The 18,274-nt window shown below is 45.4% G+C and overlaps 1 protein-coding gene across 1 annotated transcript in view; it reads right to left on the reverse strand.

The window, feature by feature from the left end:
* RNF175 (ring finger protein 175) overlaps window positions 1-10,706 on the reverse strand; it is a 45,988-nt gene extending 35,282 nt beyond the window's left edge. The window contains exons 1-2 of the mRNA XM_045798629.2: window positions 10,641-10,706; window positions 2,421-2,458 (exon numbers count right to left, since the gene is read on the reverse strand). Of these exons, the coding sequence (XP_045654585.2) occupies window positions 2,421-2,458; window positions 10,641-10,706 (104 nt within the window). The remainder of the gene's footprint in view (window positions 1-2,420; window positions 2,459-10,640) is intronic.
* Window positions 10,707-18,274: the final 7,568 nt, after the last annotated feature.

Here is an 18,274-nt window from a genome sequence, read left to right on the forward strand (position 1 = left end):
AAAAAGTCACTGATGGGCTCTGGAAAGACCTGGGTGCCAGTCCCCGATCTGCCACGTCATCGCCATACAGACTCTCAAAAGTCACTCATTCTCTCTGCACCTCAGTATCCTCCTTTGCAAACTTAAAATCACGATCCCTCTGTACTTCGCAAGATTGTTCTAAAACTGCAAAGCGCATGTTATTTGTTCTTAAATGAGGAATAATAATGATTATTAGGTTAAATCATATGAAATTGCCATTTTTGAAAGTCAAAATAGTAAAATAGTGGTAATTTCAAGAAACTTTTAATATTCTGAAGTAAAAGGATATCCTGCAGATGGTGCCAATAGAGAGAATATTATCCAAAGGACTCCAGAAAACTCCTGAGTGAGCTGTACACATTTTTTTTTTTTCATGATAAGGAGAAAGATCTTAGGCAGGCACAGACATTCAGATGATGGCTGAAAGTCTCAGCTTTTAGTTGGACTCTTGGCTTTGCCCAAGTCGAGAAGACACTATAAAAGATACATTATCTGGTTTTACTTCCTATAGCCGAAGTGGCTTCAAAGAAAGCCCAGATCAGTGGTTCTTGAGGTTGGCTGTAAATAGGAAATCACTGGGAACCTTTAAAAAATCCCAATGTCCGAGCTGTGCCCAGAGCAATTAGATGGCCATTTCTGTGTGTTATGGGCCGAACTGTGCCCACCCCATCATATGTTGAAGTCCTACCCCCCAGTTCCTCAGAAGGTGACTGTATTTGGAGACAGAAACTTCAAGGAGGTAATTAAGGTTAAATGCCGTCCCTGAATGGGCCCCAATCCAATCGGACTCGTGTACAACTAAGAAGAGGATATTTGGATATAAACTCACACAGAGGAAGAAAGACCATGTGAAGATGCAGTGGAATGCAGGCATCTGCGAGCCAAGGAGTGTCAGGAGAAACCAAACCTGCTGACACCTTGACCTTTGACTTCTTGCCCCCTGAACCGTGAGGAAGTAGATTTTTGTTTAAGCCACCAGGGCTGTGGTAATTGCTATGGTAGTTCAAGTTCCACGTGTGATTTTAAGGTGCAGCCAAGATTGAGAACCACTGGGTTAGAGGAAGAGAGAGCGGTGAGGGTCAAGATTAGGGAAAATGGGAAAATTATGAATGTGTCCAATCAAGTACTTTATAAATAGTGGTTAGCATTATCTTTCACCCCTAATGGGGCACCATCAGTCACAAAATCTCTTGAAGTTTCCACTTACGACTGGTTCTAGTGTGCATTTAATGTACTGATCGGAAAACACTGCAGGGTAATATTCTGTGCCATAAGATTGTGACCTTTTAAAGGCACTCATTGGGTATGCGGGTTGGGTTCTCCCCCTTTACTACTAATTTCTACAGCTACTCTAAAGAGTAAGTACCAAGTGCCTCTGAAAAGGGCACTGACGGTGCCCCCTGCTGGAGAATGTGTAGAAATGACCCTGCAGAGCCCAGTAAATCCTCCTGCCTGAATTCACCTTTGAGATGGAATCTTAGAACCTGAATGCCGGAAGGTACATTAGATATACTGAAACCCCTACATTTATCAAATGAAGAAGCTGAAGTCCATATCAGGTAACCTGAATGAAATTACATTGTTCATAGTCTCCGTGTTGGAAGCTGAGCTTAAGAGACAAGAATGATTTTCAGAAGCTCATTAAAAAATACACTCATTCCTTCAAAGAAATAGGAAGTGAAGAAAAATAAAAGAGTACAAGCACCGATAGTTTTTACAGCCCCAAATCCAAAATAACTATCTAATATTCTATTTAATGAATAGACTTTCAACTTAGGCCATGCAGATAGAAAAGTGAATTTATCATCGGTCTAAAATACGGCTTGCATAGATATAAAACAAAATATGCCTTATGACATTCATCTATTTTGTGTATATATATAATGAAAACATCTCTCAAATGGTTAACCTATGTGGAAGTACTTTGGAAAGTATAAAGTAGTGTGCACATATAATAAGTATTTCCTATTTTGATTAGGAATACATTCATAATTGATTACCATAATGCAAAAAAGGAGGAACTTTTCATTTTTATTTCATTTCATTTGGTGCCCACAGGGCGCTAATGGCCCCACAGTAAGTACCAGAACACAGGGGAAACAGCACATAAAGAAAACCAGATGTATCTTGTGCTTAAAATAAATACTAACTTGACACTGCCCTATTTTGAAGGACACACAAATCCAGCTTTGTGGGAGTGCGTGGAGCACACTGTAGGAAAGAGATGAAATCCTGTGGTTTTGGTTCATCCTATCTGTGCACATGCATGCCATGCTAACCCACGTTCTGTAGCCCGAGACATTTACAAATAAATCGTAGCTTCATTGAATTTCTCAAACTGTTAGGGTGGAAATGTAAGTTTTAGGATAACAGCTGTAAAAAAAAAATTCATCACTTACTTCCACTCATCATCCGCAGAAAGCTTTGTGTGAGAGATCTGAAAAAAAACAAAAAGAGCCCTTCTCAAAATTTCTTTGTTTTTTCAGCTTGTATTTTACAGAATTACATGGGAAACCCAAGCCATGAAAAATAGTGATTTTTCCTAGTACTAGAATAACTTAGGATGAAAGCCCTAGTAGAATATTTGCTTATGGAACTAACACACACACACACACACACACACACACACACACACACACACGAGTATTAAGGTTACTGTTAATAAATATTTGATTCTGCTCCTAAGTCAGAGAACTATTTAGCAATTCAGGGAAGACTGTAGAGAGCGGCCTCCCAATAGGAAGTGTCACCCTGGCTTTTGGGATAGGACATCTGAATTCTAAAATACATCTCTTGCTGGTGTCTTAAATGATGCCAGTGAGTAAACATCTCCAAGTTCAAGGTTTTAGAGACAGAGCTAACCAGGGGCTCTACTTGTTTGGAGGATTTTTTGTGTCCTTCTGCTAATTTACCTTAAAACCTTGCCCTTGCGGACTGAGCTGGAGAGCACTGACCACACCCCTCACGCCCACCCCCAGCCCCGGCAGTGCTTCTGAATGATTGTAGCCATGCGCTGCCTTCCCTTGAGCACTGCTAATCCACTACATTTGGTTATTTGAGACCTTTAAGGCAATCCTTGAAAAGATATAATCTTATAATTTTCATGGAGCGCACAGAGAGCTTAATCTCTAGTCCTCTATGTTAAAAGCTAAAATCCCCAATGATGGCAAAGAACAGAAAGCAAATAAAACATTTGTTACACAAATATGATTCTAACTAGGTTTTTTTTTCTGTATGTTTTCTTCAAATGGCACCAGCAAATTTGACAGATGGGAAAAAACAATGCCATCCATAGTTCAATCTAGGTTTCTCTGACTCAGGGTAAACAGTTCCCAGTATAAAATCTGTGTTTCTGTTTAAAATCAAGGCTTCAGATGACACTGCTAAGTAGAGACTTTGGCAATATTTGCACAGCGCCAGGATTTGCCAGAGAATGCCAGGAAAGGGGAAGTGGGTGAAGCAGCAGGTGACGCTAGCAGCTTCTCTATGGCTCCCTGCTTCTGGATGATCCCATCAGGTGGTCCCCGATATTCAAACAGAGGTCAGAACAGCTGGGCTCCAGTGCTGCCTTCTACGAGTGAAACCTTAGTGGCCACCCTTAGGGAATAGTAGTACCTGAGTCCCCACCTGTCTGATAGGTCCCTCCCTCTCTGCACATTTCATAGGTTTAGAGCCCTGAACCCTGCATCCATTTAGCACCATCCAGCACTGAACACTGAGCTAACTTGTTCGTTGGGTGACCTTGGGCACATCACTAGCCTGTGATTGTCTCGGTTTCCTTATTAAAAACTGGAGATTGATAGGATAGCGGCTCTTAACTTTGCTGGGAATGTTGTGAATATAAAGGAGATATTACATGAGAGTTTTGTTGGTGTTTAATCCAAGGGCCAATGAACTCAATAAGAGTTATAACCTATAGGACTCCCTGGCTGCTTCTATTTTTGCTCTTCAGGATCATGAGGTTCACAGTGCCTCTTATTAAAGTCAACTTAAGAAAGGGAACTGAGGCGATGCCTGGGTGGCTCAGTCGGTTAAGCGTCTGCCTTTGGCTCAGGTCAGGATGCTGGGGTCCTGGGATCAAGCCCTGCATCATGCTCCCTGCTCAGTGGGGAGCCTGCTTCTCCCTCTCCCTCTCCCTCTCTGCGGGTGCCCTCTCTCTCTCAAATAAATAAATAAAATCTAAAAAAAAAAAAAAAGGCAAACTGAGTTTTTAGTTAAGTTGAGAAGAAAAATTACCTTTGCCTTTTACTAGTCATATAGCCCTGGGCATAAATGTGTAACTACCCACCAGATACCAAGTCATTTTTAGTGAAGCATGATAAGTTATTCTAGTGAAGACCAGAAAAGCTTAGGGAGTGGAAATTATAGCTGAAAAGTTTTCTGCTAAACACAAGAAAGAACTTCATTAGATCAAGTGCACTGAAAAATACTCTTATTTCCTAGGGAAAAAGTGAATACGATGACAATGATGATATTTTTAGAGACACCTCTTTTCTAGTAATAATTCCCTACAGTACAGTATTTTTTTTCTAGGGTGGAGTCTACTTTTTGACAATTTTTTTCTGGTATGTTATTATGCAAGCCCATTCAATATCTTACGAGGATTTATTTTGGAAATTAAAATGACACTAAATTTCATCTGGAAAAATAAGTATATAAGGATAGCCAGGAAAACTCAGGAGAAGAGTAAATACTGGACAAGTGGCCTACCAGACACTGAAATACACAACAAAGCTACAGAAATTAATTCAAAGTATTACTGGTCCAGGAATAGGGACACAGATGAGTGGACAGAACACAGACAGGGTGTAGGAACAGACCCAAGTACATATGATAAATGAGTCACTTAAAATCAGTGAGAAAAAAAAGCAACAGTTTTATTTTCTAGGCAGAATGAAAGTTGGAACTTTATTTTGAGGGTGAGGTTGGTTAGCCAGGAGGAGCTCAGGGTCAGAGCCTTGCCCAGAGGGACGGTGGGACTTTGGGGAATTTGGTTGGACCAGAAACCAGGTTGAGGTCCCATGGAGAGCCTCAGGGGGTCCACTGAGAGGGCTAGTTGAATCTGTAGACCTAAGGGCCCCCCAGCCCCGGCTTCTCTTAGGGACAGTGAGGTGGCTGGCTGGGCTGACGGACAGGCAGGTAGAGACGTAGGGGAAAAGCTACAGTGATTGTCCATTCATTCCAACCCCGGATGAGTCTATTCACTGCCCCTCGCCCACAACCCTTCATCCCACATCTAGGGAAACAGGGAGGTGATGGGGCATAATCACTTAATTACTGTGGGTGGAGAACCCAGGGACCTGTGGGCTGGGGGTGGGGAGGTGGGATACACGGAGTTGGCTGGGAGGTAACCCCTGCACTCTCCTGCTTCCGGATTATCCCCCCACCCCCAATGCTGGGCAGAGGGTGAGAAGGGGCATACCTGGGGTTGGGAAGGATAAGGCCCTCTGAGCCCTGGAATCTTCCGTGAGCATGAGAGTGCTGCTGCCCTGATGCTGAGCCCCCGCCTGTCACCTGCCTGCCAGGGAGGGTCCACCACTGGTTCCTGAGAACAGCTGAAGGTTGTCGCCTCTGGAGAGTGGGAAATCAGGAATGGGAAAGGGTGGAATGGTGATGGGGTCCCACTGGTTTTTTGTTTTAAGTCTTGTAGAACTATGTGACTCCTTAAAAAGTGGACCTACCTAATTTTAATAAAAGTTAACATTAAAAAGAAAAAAATGTCCATAACAGTAAGACATAATTTTCACTTAAAAGTATGACAAGGAAAAAAATGTTTAGTAGCCAGTGCTGATGAGGAAAAATGACCTTCACATGCCCTTCAGGTGTGTTGTGTACATTAAGACAGTTTCTCTGGACAGAAAATTCGGTGAGGCATGTCAGAATTTTAAGTGTTCCTTTATCCTATGTAGAAAAGCTCGGAATATTCTCTCATGAAATGAAGAGAAAAATACACAGGGAAAGATGACACAGGTGTTCACATGGTTTTTATTTATAATATTGAGAAATTAGCAACAATCTATGTGTCAACCCATGGGGGATTGGTTAATGAGTTATGATATAGCTATAACAAAGGAAATCTACTGGCTTTTATAAAATGTTTGTGCAGGTCTGTATTTATCGACATAGAAGTATCTCCATGACATATTGTTAAAAGAAAAAGCATGCTTCAAAAACAGTTGTATATACTGTAAACCTATTACTGTAAATATATAGTTACATAGAATCAAGAAACATCCAGAAGAAAGAGATGTCCAGAATGGTCACCAAAGTGCTAACAGGAATGATCCATGAGTGCTGACGTCTGTTGGAACATTTACTCCTTTTTTATACTTGTCAATATTGAATATATTCTGCATGAACATGTCACTTAAATGAAGAAGCCATTTTGATTCCGCTTCTCCTTTCTCCTTCTTGTCTATGAGTCGCCATGTTCCTGCAGCACATTCCTATTTACCTCTCCTCCCCTTTTAGCTCACTTTTGAGATTCAGATTCTTCTACCCACATGCCTTCTACAGATCTCCACTTAGGTGCCCCTCAGACCCACACACACACTCAACCTGCCCCAAACTGAACATATTCATTTCCCCTCAACCTGCTTCCATTTCAGTGCCCCCTTCTCACTCAGCAGCTCCACATCCCATCTATCCAATCATTCAAAACGGAAATATGGGGCGCCATTCTTGACCCTAACCCTCCACCTCCAACCCAGTATCCTCCTGCTGACCTTATGAAAATACCTGGCACACCACTTCTTTCCACCTCAATGGCCTCTATGCCAACTGTTTTTTTCATTCGTTCAGCAAATATCTATTGACTACCTCCTGGGTGCCACGCACTGGGGTAAGAGTTGGCATGCGATAAAGGTGAGTAAGACAGACAAGGTTCCTGTTCTCATGAATTGAGCCTTGTGTTCTAGAGAAAGTATGGACAATAAGCAAGTAAGGAAAGCAATGACCTCATGTGGTAAATTCTATGAAGAAACGAAACGGAGGGTGTGGTAAAGAAGAGTGAGCACGGGGAGGGGCAGGGGCTGTTACTCTTTAGACTGCTTGGCAAGGGAAGGCCTCCTTGAGCTTGAGGAGAGATCCAGCCCGGTGTGCAGTGTTCCCTTCTTCTCGGGAGGGCTCTTGCCTTCACTCCTTTTCTCCCATCAGTGAGGGTGATCTAATTACAAGCAAGCTGGTCACATCTGACCCGCTCATAACCCAAGAGGCCGCGCTTGTCACTAACACAGCTCCTGTGGCCCTTTCCAGATTCATTTCTCTCCAGAACCCCTGCACACCCTCTGCTCCAGCCAAGCGGAACCTTCCTTCCCCTGAATGCTCTTCCTCCACCCCCAGACACCCTGTGGGGATGCCTCGGATTCCACTTCCTCCAGCAAGCCTTTGGGTTAGGCCTGTCCAGTAGGTCCATTGTCCGCTGAACACTGTTACCACACTGTATGGTCACTGGTGATTTATTACTTGTCTTACCCCACCCTGAATACCCCCTATCTGGCACATCGCACACTCAATCAATATACAGTTGACCTTTGAACCATGCAGGGGCTAGGGATGCCAGTTCCCCATACAGTCAAAAATCTGGGTATAACTTTTGATTCCCCAAGGCTTAACTACTGATAGCCTGCTGTGGACTAGAAGCCTCCCCAATAACAAAAACAGCTGATCAACACATATCCTGTAGGTTATATGTATTATTACTGTGTTCTTACAATAAAGTCAGCTAGAGGAAAGAAAATGTTATTAGCAAAATCATAAGGCAAACGCATTTATACCACTGCACTGTCCATAATCCGTGTACACCTGGACCTGTGCAGTGTGAACCCGTGTGGTTCAAGGGCTAACTGTATCTGAAACCTGCCTCCCTCCCAGCACAGACCTCACCTCAGCTCCTACCTCCAAACGGGTTTCCCTACTTTCAACTCTTCCCTCACAAAAACCCATCTGTTAGAAAAATCTTGCTAAAATGCCTGGCAAAACCCAGAACAGTCAACACAAATTACTGCTGTCGCTGGGACATACGTGGGGGAGGTAAGGGTGTGTCAGGCCTGGAGGGCTTTGTGTAGTGATACGGACTCCAGGTCCCTGGGTGAGGACAAAGCTTCCATGGCTGGAGGGGGAGCGAGGGGTTGTGTCAGGCCTACTCCAAGGCAGAGGTAGGTCCTCAGGGGGAAATCAGAGGCTGCAAAGCAGGCCTCAGACAAGCAGAAGAGGAAACTGCTGAATCCATGCTGTCTGCTCTCTTACACCCCAACCCTGAGGAATCTCAGGAGCAGAGAGGGTGTAGCTGGCTCACAAGGCCACAGGGGGTATAGCTGGGGAGGAGAAGGGTGGGACTAGGGAGATGGTGATTGTCACAAAGAGGTAACACAGGCAGCTGTGCAGACTAGAGCCCAGATCATGGGGGTGTATGTTTATTCTTCACTCACTTACTTGTCCAACAAACATTCGCTGAGGCCCTGCCATCTGCCAGGCTCTGTGCTGGGTTCTGGAAATACAACAGCCAGCAAAGCAGATCAAGTGCTTGTTTTGCTGGGGCTTCCAAGGTGATGGAGGTTCTCAGAAAAACACATATACAAACAGACATGCTTCAGGGGCTAATAAGGATGATGAATGAAAATAAAATAGGGTAAGGTTTAGAGTCAGAGGGTGCTATAATATACAGGGTGGCCGGGAAATTCTTATGGAGTTGGGGTGGTCAGTAACCACATCTATTTTTCTTTTATTATCCTCAGCTCTTATAAAGTCTGTTTTAAACCAGAACTTCTCAAACTTTAGTGTTTGGTTAAAATGCAGATCTTAATCCAGCAGGTTAGGGTGGGGGACTGAGACTGCATTTCTAATTGGCTCCCTGGTGACACCTTGGCTGTTGGTCCCTGGACCACATGGCTCTGCTCTGGGGGATTAAGGGACAAGCTGTGATTCCTCCCGGGGAAGAGTTATCAGGGGAGCATGCCTCCTGCAGGCAGAGGGCAAGGCAGTGATGGCAGCCTTAAGGGACAGCAAACACCAGCTGCAGACTGACTCTGCCAGTCTTCTGTCCCTCACAGCTTCAGACTTCTTTTTTTTTTTTTTTTAAAGATTTTATTTATTTATTTGACAGAGATAGAGACAGCCAGCGAGAGAGGGAACACAAGCAAGGGGAGTGGGAGAGGAAGAAGCAGGCTCATAGCAGAGGAGCCCGATGTGGGGCTCGATCCCACAACGCCGGGATCACGCCCTGAGCCGAAGGCAGACGCCCAACCGCTGTGCCACCCAGGTGCCCCTAACAGCTTCAGACTTCTTCATCCGTAACCCGCTGTCAAAGATCTGATCTGGGTCTGAAACCAGCAAGTAAGTCATGGAGTTCCCTTATAGCCTCCCTGTTTTAGAGAATAGATTCCCAATGCATAGCGTTACAAGACTTGTGATAACTCAGCTCTCCCTTCCTACAAGCCTTCATGAACCCTGGATTTCTGCCAGGGTCACAGTGAATATCCATGCCCACCCCCACCTTTCTCCATGCTCACCACCCACTCCCCAACAATTTTTTTTTCCACCTCCAAGTAATTTGGTATTCCAAGTATTTGGTATTTCCTCCATGAAGAATTCTCATTTCCCCTCATGGACACATGGAATCTCATCCGTTCTCCCAGGCCCAGCTCACAAAAGCCATGCCATCACTCCCCAGTCGCCCTTGCCCACCCTCCCTGCCAGAAGCAATTCCTTGCTTCTTAGAAATCCTACAAAACTTCACTCGAACCTCTTTCTGGGGCAGTAATCTCTTCCTACCCTCTGTGAGTTATTTTATCCTTGTTATACTTTCTTCCCAGAATGTGAGCTTCCAGAGGAAAGGTCCACCTCTAATTGCATCCCTTTTACCCATGAGTAGCACAGTTCCTAGTATGTGATCATGGCCTAAGAATCATCTATAAATGAAAAACAGTAATGACTTGGATTTGAAATCACCAAAGGGCATGGGAGGGGGCGTGGTGGGAGGGAAGTGCCAGCCCAGAGGTCCTCAAAGCTTCAGCATCAGCACCTCCTGGTAACTAGTCAGACTTGCAAATAGATAGGCACTATCCCAGAGGTCAGGAATTAGAAACCCTGGGGGTAGAGCCCAACTATCTGCTTTTTAACTAGCCTTCCGAGTGATTGTGATGCACGCGTCAGTTTGAGAACCTTAAAGTCAAGCCTCCTGTACAACCCAGCACCCTTCAGCTGTCCTCTTCCAATGCCGACGGCCTTCACCTGGCACCTGGGGCTTCTGCTTGGGAGCGAGGAGGAGAGAGGGGCAGCCAGTATGGAGGACAGGGAATGGATAAGGATGAGTCGGATAAGGGTCCTTCTGGAGAAGACGTAGTGGGGGGAGGGGCAGGGAAGCTGGAAGAAGGAGGGGTAGGGGAGGAGAAAGGGGAGAAGCGGCAGAAGAGGGAAAGAGGGAAATGGAAAGGGGTTCGACTCCCCTGGGGTGGAGGAGGGTGAAGCGAAGCAACGAGCACTTTCCAGAAAGGTCATCCGCCTCTCCATCCCGCGCCGGGGCGGGGGACTCGGAGACCAGTCCATGCGGCCACCCAGCCCCCGCGTAAGCCTCGGGACTGTGGCCCCATGTCCCCCGGCCTGCGCCCCGCGCCCGGTACCTGCTCGTGCTGGGGAGGCGCCTCCAGCACCGGCGCCGCCTTGCGCACCGCGGCGCCCGCGGCCATGCCTCCGCCGTGGCGCCCGCCCTCCGCCGCACCGTCGCTCGCTCCGCCCGGGCCGGGGAGGGTCTCCGGGAGGCCGCGGTGGGCCGCTCTGCCGGGCGAGCGCCGGGGGCTAGCTGTGCCTGCGGTAGCCCCGCCCCGGGCCATGCGGTAGTGCCGCCTCCGGGAGCGCCGCCCCTCCGCCCCGCGCCCCGGCCGCCCGCCGAGGCGGGGGCTCCTGTTCCTCCTCCCTGTCGCTGCCGGGGAGACCCTTGGGGGATCTTTCCCTCTGTGGTCAAGCAGTGTCGGCGGTGGTGGCTCTTACCGCGTCCTGCGCCTGGCTCCTGCCAGCGGTTTTGTCACCAGGTGGCGGGGCTGGAGACCCGCTCAGAAGTAAGGTGGGAAGAGGTGTGTGGAGTACCGAGAGTGAGAAATGGAGCGGAGAGGGGGAGCGAGGGGTCGTTTTCTCCCGGCTCTTTCCTTCAGAAGCCCTTATCTGCAGACGGGAGTTCAGGTGGCTGTCCAAAACCTGGGAGACTGAGTCTCCGTTGCATCTCCAGTTCCGTTCCTGGGCCCATCGCCCTTTCTTCCCTGTTATCTGCAGTATTAATAATCTGGACAGGTCCCCGAGGAAGTCACACTTGGCTCCTCCAAAGATAACAAAGGAGAGAAACTCAGCTGTGGGGAGAGAAGGCAGACACTCTCGGCCTCTGTGCTGCTCTGCCCCTGCACTTCCCCTGGGAAATCACCCACAACTTGCCTTTGTCCCCTCCACCTTTAGCGGGCATTCTCCTTCCCCTCAGCGGTAGAGCCAGTATGGATTTATGGCTGGGAACAAGCTGGAACATTTGGGGAAGGCTTTAGGAATGCACTGGTAGGGAAATAGACAAAAAGGGAACATATAAGTAGATGGTCTGACTTAACAAAATACTCCATTCCGGGTTGTGGTGGCTTATAGTTTTCAACACCTGCAAGGAGCTACCAGTGGAGGCAGACCAGCAGAGGGACACATCCCTGCCATTGTAGAACTTCCGGTCTGGCAGGGTGTGGAGACAAGCATCCAGGACAATGAACTGTGGTAAGTGCTTCCTCTTCCAAGTACTTTAGTCTGTGTTAACTCACTCAGTTTTCACAAGGCCACCAGGTAGGTGGTGTTATTAGCTCCATTTTACAGGAGAACATTGAATCACAGAGAGGTGCGGAAGTTTGGCCAAGTTTCAAAGCTGGTAGGTCGTGTGGTGGGAAATTGCCTTTTGGTTTCAAGGGTGGACAGGAGGGCTCAGCTGTGGTTCAGGACAGGGGGATCAGTCAGAAAGCTATTGCTATAGTTCCCGTTAAAGACAGCAATGGCCTCGGTGGTGTATGTGAGTATGTGTAGGGATGGGGTGGAGGGGGGATGGAGGGAGGTGGATGGAGCCAAGGGATCTAGGTGATAGAATCTGTGAGATGTACTGATCCTCAAGGATGTCTCCCAGGCGTGTGGCTTGAGCAGCTTGGTATTTGGGCAGAGGGTGCTAAGAGTGGGAGTATTGAAAGAGCAGCAGATTTCTGGGACAAAGATTATGAGTTCATTTGGACATGTTGCCTCCCTACCTAGCTCTTGGCCTGTCTGCGTGTGGCAAAGGCCATTTTTTTTCTCTCCAGTCCAGATGTCCTCAAATTCATCTGGATTCCTCTAAGTCAGCTACCCCCCTCCACACACACACACACATAAAGGTCTGGATGGAAATAGAATTTCCCTATCCTATAAAATTCTGGCCCATTATCATTATGTAAATTCTGACTCCCTGATAGGAGATTCTCTGCCCTGGTTGATTGACACCAAAAACGGCTACATATTTCACTGGAGACATGTGTGAGCACAAAGGGAGTCATCTTCCTTCTGATTTCAGCCCAACAGTCATCAGGGAATAAAACTCAAAAAGTCCATTTCTTCCCCACTGGTAGTGATGGACTTGCTCTGCTCTACTGTATCATACCTGGTTGCTTTTGTGACTCAGTCCAGATATTGAACTAATACCTTGTTTCCCAGAAAGGTAACCACTGCTTTCTGGAGTGGTTCACCCAACCAGAGTTAATTACTTTGCACATTTGTTTCCCAAATCAAGTGCTTGGCACCTGACTGTCATAAATCCTGGAATAGCTCAATAGCCTTCCTGTTTCTTAGCTCTAAGCTCTTCAGCATATTAGCCATAGCTCATGCATCCTCCTATCTTGTCTTGATCTAGAGCCCTGAGGTGATTGTAATGATGTAATGAAAGAAATGAGCTAATGTCATTAAGGTGTTTGAGAAACAAGGTGGATTCAAGAATAGCTAGAAAATTAAGTGTGCTATTTGATGCAGGAATAGAGAACTAGACCCATGGAACAGAATAGAAAGCCCCCCAAATAGACACACGGATTTATGGGAAGCTAGTTTTAGGACAGGAGTGGCAAATCAGCAGGGATATATGGACTATTTAGTAATTAGCTTGCCATGCCAAGACAAAATAGGTGGTTTAAAAAGCAAGACTTGAAGAAGGCAATTTAAAAGAATATCTTTATCATCTCAAGATAGTGAAAAATATATTAAAACTGAAAAAGAACAAATCATAATGGAAAATATTGGTAAATTAGTCTATGTTAAAATTTTAAACTTCTGTACAATAAAAAGTTGACATTAAAAAGAAGCAAGCCGGGATGCCTGGGTGGCTCAGTCAGTTGAGCGTCTGCCTTTGGCTCAGGTCATGATCCCAGGGTCCCCGTCGCATCAGGCTCCTTGCTTAGTGGGGAGCCTGCTTCTCCCTTTGCCTGCTGCTCCCCCTGCTTGTGCTCGCGCTCGCTCTCTCTGTCTCTGTCTCTCTCTGATAAATAAATAAATAAATAAATAAATAAATAAATAAATAAAATCTTAAAAAAAAAAACACAAGCCGTGGACCAAGAGAATGTATTTGCATATATCTAGCTGTCAAAGAATTAGTGCTTGGGAAAAAGCAGAACTGTTAAAAAATTAATTTTTAAAAAGTGTAAGTCAATAGAATGTGGGCAAGGGATACAAGCCAATTTTAAGAAATAAAATTGAGACATTTTGTAATTTTAAGAGAATTAATCATTGCATTTATGTATACGTGAGTTAATCTGGAATGTAATTTACAAGAATGCCTCGTATATGTTAAATGACTTATTGCAAAGTGGCCGCCTTCGGCCTTCCTATCCACTTCCTGACCAGCACTCATTAATTTTCCCCCTTCTGCTGTCTTTCTCAGGACAACCCAACTGCCATGGGCTGATAGTGCCTCCAGCCTAATGGTTAGATCTTATAGAAGCCCTCTCTATTGTCTTACAAATGGTCTTTTTCAAGTAACTTTCTTTTTCAGTTGACTCCTTTCCTCTTTGCTCATGTGTTTTTCATATTTACAGATAAAATACATATATTTGATCCTTAGCCTCCCAGTTAGAATGGGTGATTTCGAACGTCTATAACCAGGTGTGGTACTGGTCGCGGCCATCTCCCCTGAAGGGGATGGCAATAATAGAGTCAGTCTAAACGGGGTGGGGGTGTCACATTAAAACCATCCAGGCGATGTGAGTATCCTAGAGAGCTTGTCTGAGCTCAGAAATCAGTGTGAACGAGGCACCAAACGTTCTGCACTTCTGTGATCTTTGGGGTCAGGGGCAGACTAGGTTGTAAATGGGGGTAATCATGTCTAAAAGGAGAGGGACACTGAAAATAGGTCCTACCTTGGCTGATGAAATGGCTGCATAGAAATACTCTGGCTAACTTTTTCAGTCATCCTCCCCTCCGATAACCCCCCCCTCCCCCGGGTGCTAGGTGGGCCTTCAGGTGCAGACACTAGCCTCTTAGACTTGGTAGAAATCATGCAAGCTAGTCTGATTCTCAGCTGCTGGGGTTCCTGACTACAGTCCCAGTGTTCCTGTCCTCTCAGCCTCACTGAATAGACCTTTGCGCCCTCATTCATTAAATCTGCCTGGCTTAAACACTACCTCTCAAGATAAATGAGAGATACCCAACTTTATTGTTTATCCCATTCTTTTTTTTTAAAAAAAGATTTATTTATTTATTTGAGAGAGAGAGAGAGTGCACACATGCATGCACAAGTGGGAGGAGGGCCAGAGGGAGAGAGAGGGAGAATCTCAACCAGACTCCTCATTGAGTGGGGAGCCAGAGGCGGGGCTTGATCTTACCACCCATGAGATCACGACCTGAGCCGAAATCATGAGTTGGCTGCCTAACCGACTGAGCCACCCAGGCACCCCTGTTTATCTCATTCTTTAGTTATTAGTATTGTAATATTATTGATCTCTACTCTTTTTTGGGCTAAAATGTACAAAGTGTAGCTGTATTATGATTACATGGAGTTTTGTGAGCTGGCGTGGGGCCCTAATCACCATTTATAACATTGCTTCTTTGGGAAAGTGCATTCTGCCTTGCAAACCACAGCCTTCCAAATGCACATTTGGAACACAATCCGTCTGTGAGCTGGGAACCTTCTGTATTAATGTCTGTTGGCCCAGGGCAACCCCACAACCAAATGCCATGTGGTTTAAGGTTCATGTAACAGCCGGTTCATTTAAATAATGTTAGCTGGAGCTCAGTTCAGGTTCTCAGGTTTCTGGTTAATTTGGAATAGGGGAGGCAGCAGCGTCACAGTGTTCAAACAGCATGTGTGGGGCGCCCCACTCCCTGTAGAGAGATGGCACAGTCCTGCTTTTCATGGTTTACCCTGTAGGTTACAGGACTGAGCCTCTTCTGAGGGCAAGCTTTTAAGTTCTGTTGAACAACTGATCTTGAAAAAGAACTGCTTTTAAAAACCAACTATACTTTCCAGCTTAGAAGTTCAGCTAGGGTCATTCTCATTTACTGAGTTCGGGGGCCCTCTCAGTAGGAGGGAAAACCACATGTAAGTCCTTGATGGGGCCCCTTGCCCGCCCCTCTCCTTGTTTTCCTTTCCTGGTTTCTCCTTTAGGAAGTCTCATCTTTACTAAGTTAGAAGCCAGACAGCTTGTGCCAGGCAAGCCCGTCTCTACTGTCCTAACTGTATAAAGGGTTAACATTTATGAAATGCCCACAGTGTGCCAGGCCCTGGGCTCAGCACGTTATCTATCTGGTGTCATTTCATCCTCAGAATGAGCCCCAGTGACAGGTATCACCGTCTGCATTTTACAGATGAAGACACTAAGTTAGAAGAAGTTAATTGCTTTATCTAAGAATGTATAGCAGCAACCACTGCTCTACTGGCTTCCCAATTTTCGGGTTGGGTGGGAGGCTTTCCCGGGGGGTGACCCCAGGAAACTTGGTCCTGGTGTGGAAGTTGTATTTGTCATTGCTAGTTGAGACCAATGACTTGCCATCCCAATTCCTTGCCATCCCCAATTAACTTCTGGTTAATTGCCAAGACCACAACACACCTGTGTTCTGCAAAAGTCACCTTCTTGCGGAAGAAAAATACTAATGTTCCTTTTTTTTTTTTTTTTTCTCTTGACTTTAGATATTTGTCCTACTTGGGGGCTTGAAAGAAGATCAGTTATAGAAGTAACGGCAAGAGGACACAGTTATTCTTTGCTGGAGTAGAAAGCCTTCCAGTAAGCACTCCTGGTCTTACTATACTCCTTGCCCATGATAACAGCTACAGTTTTTAAAGTGTCTGCTAAGGCCAGGTACTTTCTTTATATTTAATTTTCAAACCACCCTCCAAGGTAGGTGTACTATTATTATCTTCATTCTACAATTAAGGATAAATAAGGTCACTTCCAAGCCATCGCTTCTGCTTATACTGCCCTTTTCTTTTCTCATTTTAATCTGCAGCAGTTGTCCCACCGCACCCCATCCAAGAGCCTGACCAGCTCTGTTCTCTTACCAGACTCTCCCAAATCCTCAGTGGGAACACATTTCTTTCAATCCTATGTGCCACAGCTTTTGCATTTGCCTCTATCCCACACTGCCTTGTGTTCTAGGTGCGGGTATGAGCCACAATTGCAAATATGGGGAGAGCAGAGACTATTCTAACCATCTTTTATCCACCGCTGTATCTAGTACGGTGCCTGGCCTGGGGCCAGATTAAATTGGTGGTGCGGTCACATTTCCAGGTGCTCCTGCTTGTGCCCCAGGCCTCTTCCTGGTTTATGGAGGCCGAGTGAGGGCAGGTGATTCTCTTAGCCTATTGCCTGCAGATGGTCCTCCAGGAAGAAGGGGCTATTGTCACTGTGGCCACAGCCTTTTGCTGTCCACCCATAACAGGACCATTGAGACCTCTGCATATTGATATGGATATAAACTTAAAATACAAAAAGAGGCCAAAATTGTGCCTTAACATAATTCCATGCAGTCCAGATGGGCATTTTCTACTATTTATTTTATAATGTGTCATTGTTAATCAGAACGGGGACCCACTTTTGCTAACACTTAGAGATGCTGAGATGTGGTTGGGAGAAGGAAAACAGCGTAAAGGGTAAGGCCTGAGTCTGCTCCCTTCTACTTGTTATTTTATTCTTGTACTGACTGAAGAAAAAATTTCATGTCTAGCCACATTACTGCTAAGAATATGTGCCTCAGGGGCGCCTGGGTGGCTCAGTCATTAAGCATCTGCCTTCGGCTCAGGACGTGATCCCGGAGTCCTGGGATCGAGCCCTGCATTGGGCTCCCTGCTCCCCTCGGAGCCTGCTTCTTCCTCTCCCACTCCCCCTGCTTGTGTTCCCTCTCTCGCTGGCTGTTTCTCTCTCTGTCAAATAAATAAATAAAATCTTAAAAAAAAAAAAAAAAAGAATATGTGCCATACATGAGTGTTGGAGATGAGTTCCTTTTCTAATTTATTCTATAAATGCAGTAATCCTGACACATATAAATAGTTGAAATAGTGCATGTATGAAAATAAAACACATATTTGCTTAATTTTAGAATATCAGAAAAATGAAATATCGGTGTTTTTGGTTGTTTGTTGTTGATTCCATTTTTTCTTTGGGAAAGATTTCAATTATTCTAAGTTACCAAGTAGTTATAAACAAAAATTTTGTGCTGGGCATGTGGTCTAATGACTTTTTAAAATTTAACATTTTGGGGCGCCTGGGTGGTGCAGCTGGCTAAGCGTCCAATTCTTGGTTTCGGCTCAGGTCGTGATCTCACATTCGTGAGATTGAGCCCCGTATCAGGCTCCGTGCTCAAGGTAGAGTCTGCTGAAGATTCTCTCTCCCTCTCCCTCTGTGCCTCCTGCTTGTGCTCTCTTTCTCTCTCTCTCAAAATAAAATAAATAAATCTTAAAAAAACAGTAAAATTAAAAATTTTGGCATAAAGTTATATGTTTAATTTTTACAATAAACACATTTTGCTGGGTCCCCAAAGAAGGAAAATTTTAGAAGCCATCCTGGATACAGTAGTAGAGGGTGAATTAGGGAATAGCTAGACTTTACTAGTGTAAGATTTTCCTGACTCTTTCAAATATCCATCAAAGTAGCCATAGTTTTGGGGATGACTTTAAGTAAACAACTCAAAGGAAGTTTAATCCTGTTAGAAACATGGAGAAGTACATTGTGTGGTTTCAGAACACTGGGAGAATTGAGTTGGGGTACTGTCTGTACTACTGGCTCTCTAGAGTTTG

Source organism: Ursus americanus, chromosome 13 (genome assembly GCF_024610735.1).
Source record: "Ursus americanus isolate L20-20 chromosome 13, mUrsAme1.1.p, whole genome shotgun sequence".
Lineage (NCBI taxonomy): Eukaryota > Metazoa > Chordata > Mammalia > Carnivora > Ursidae > Ursus > Ursus americanus.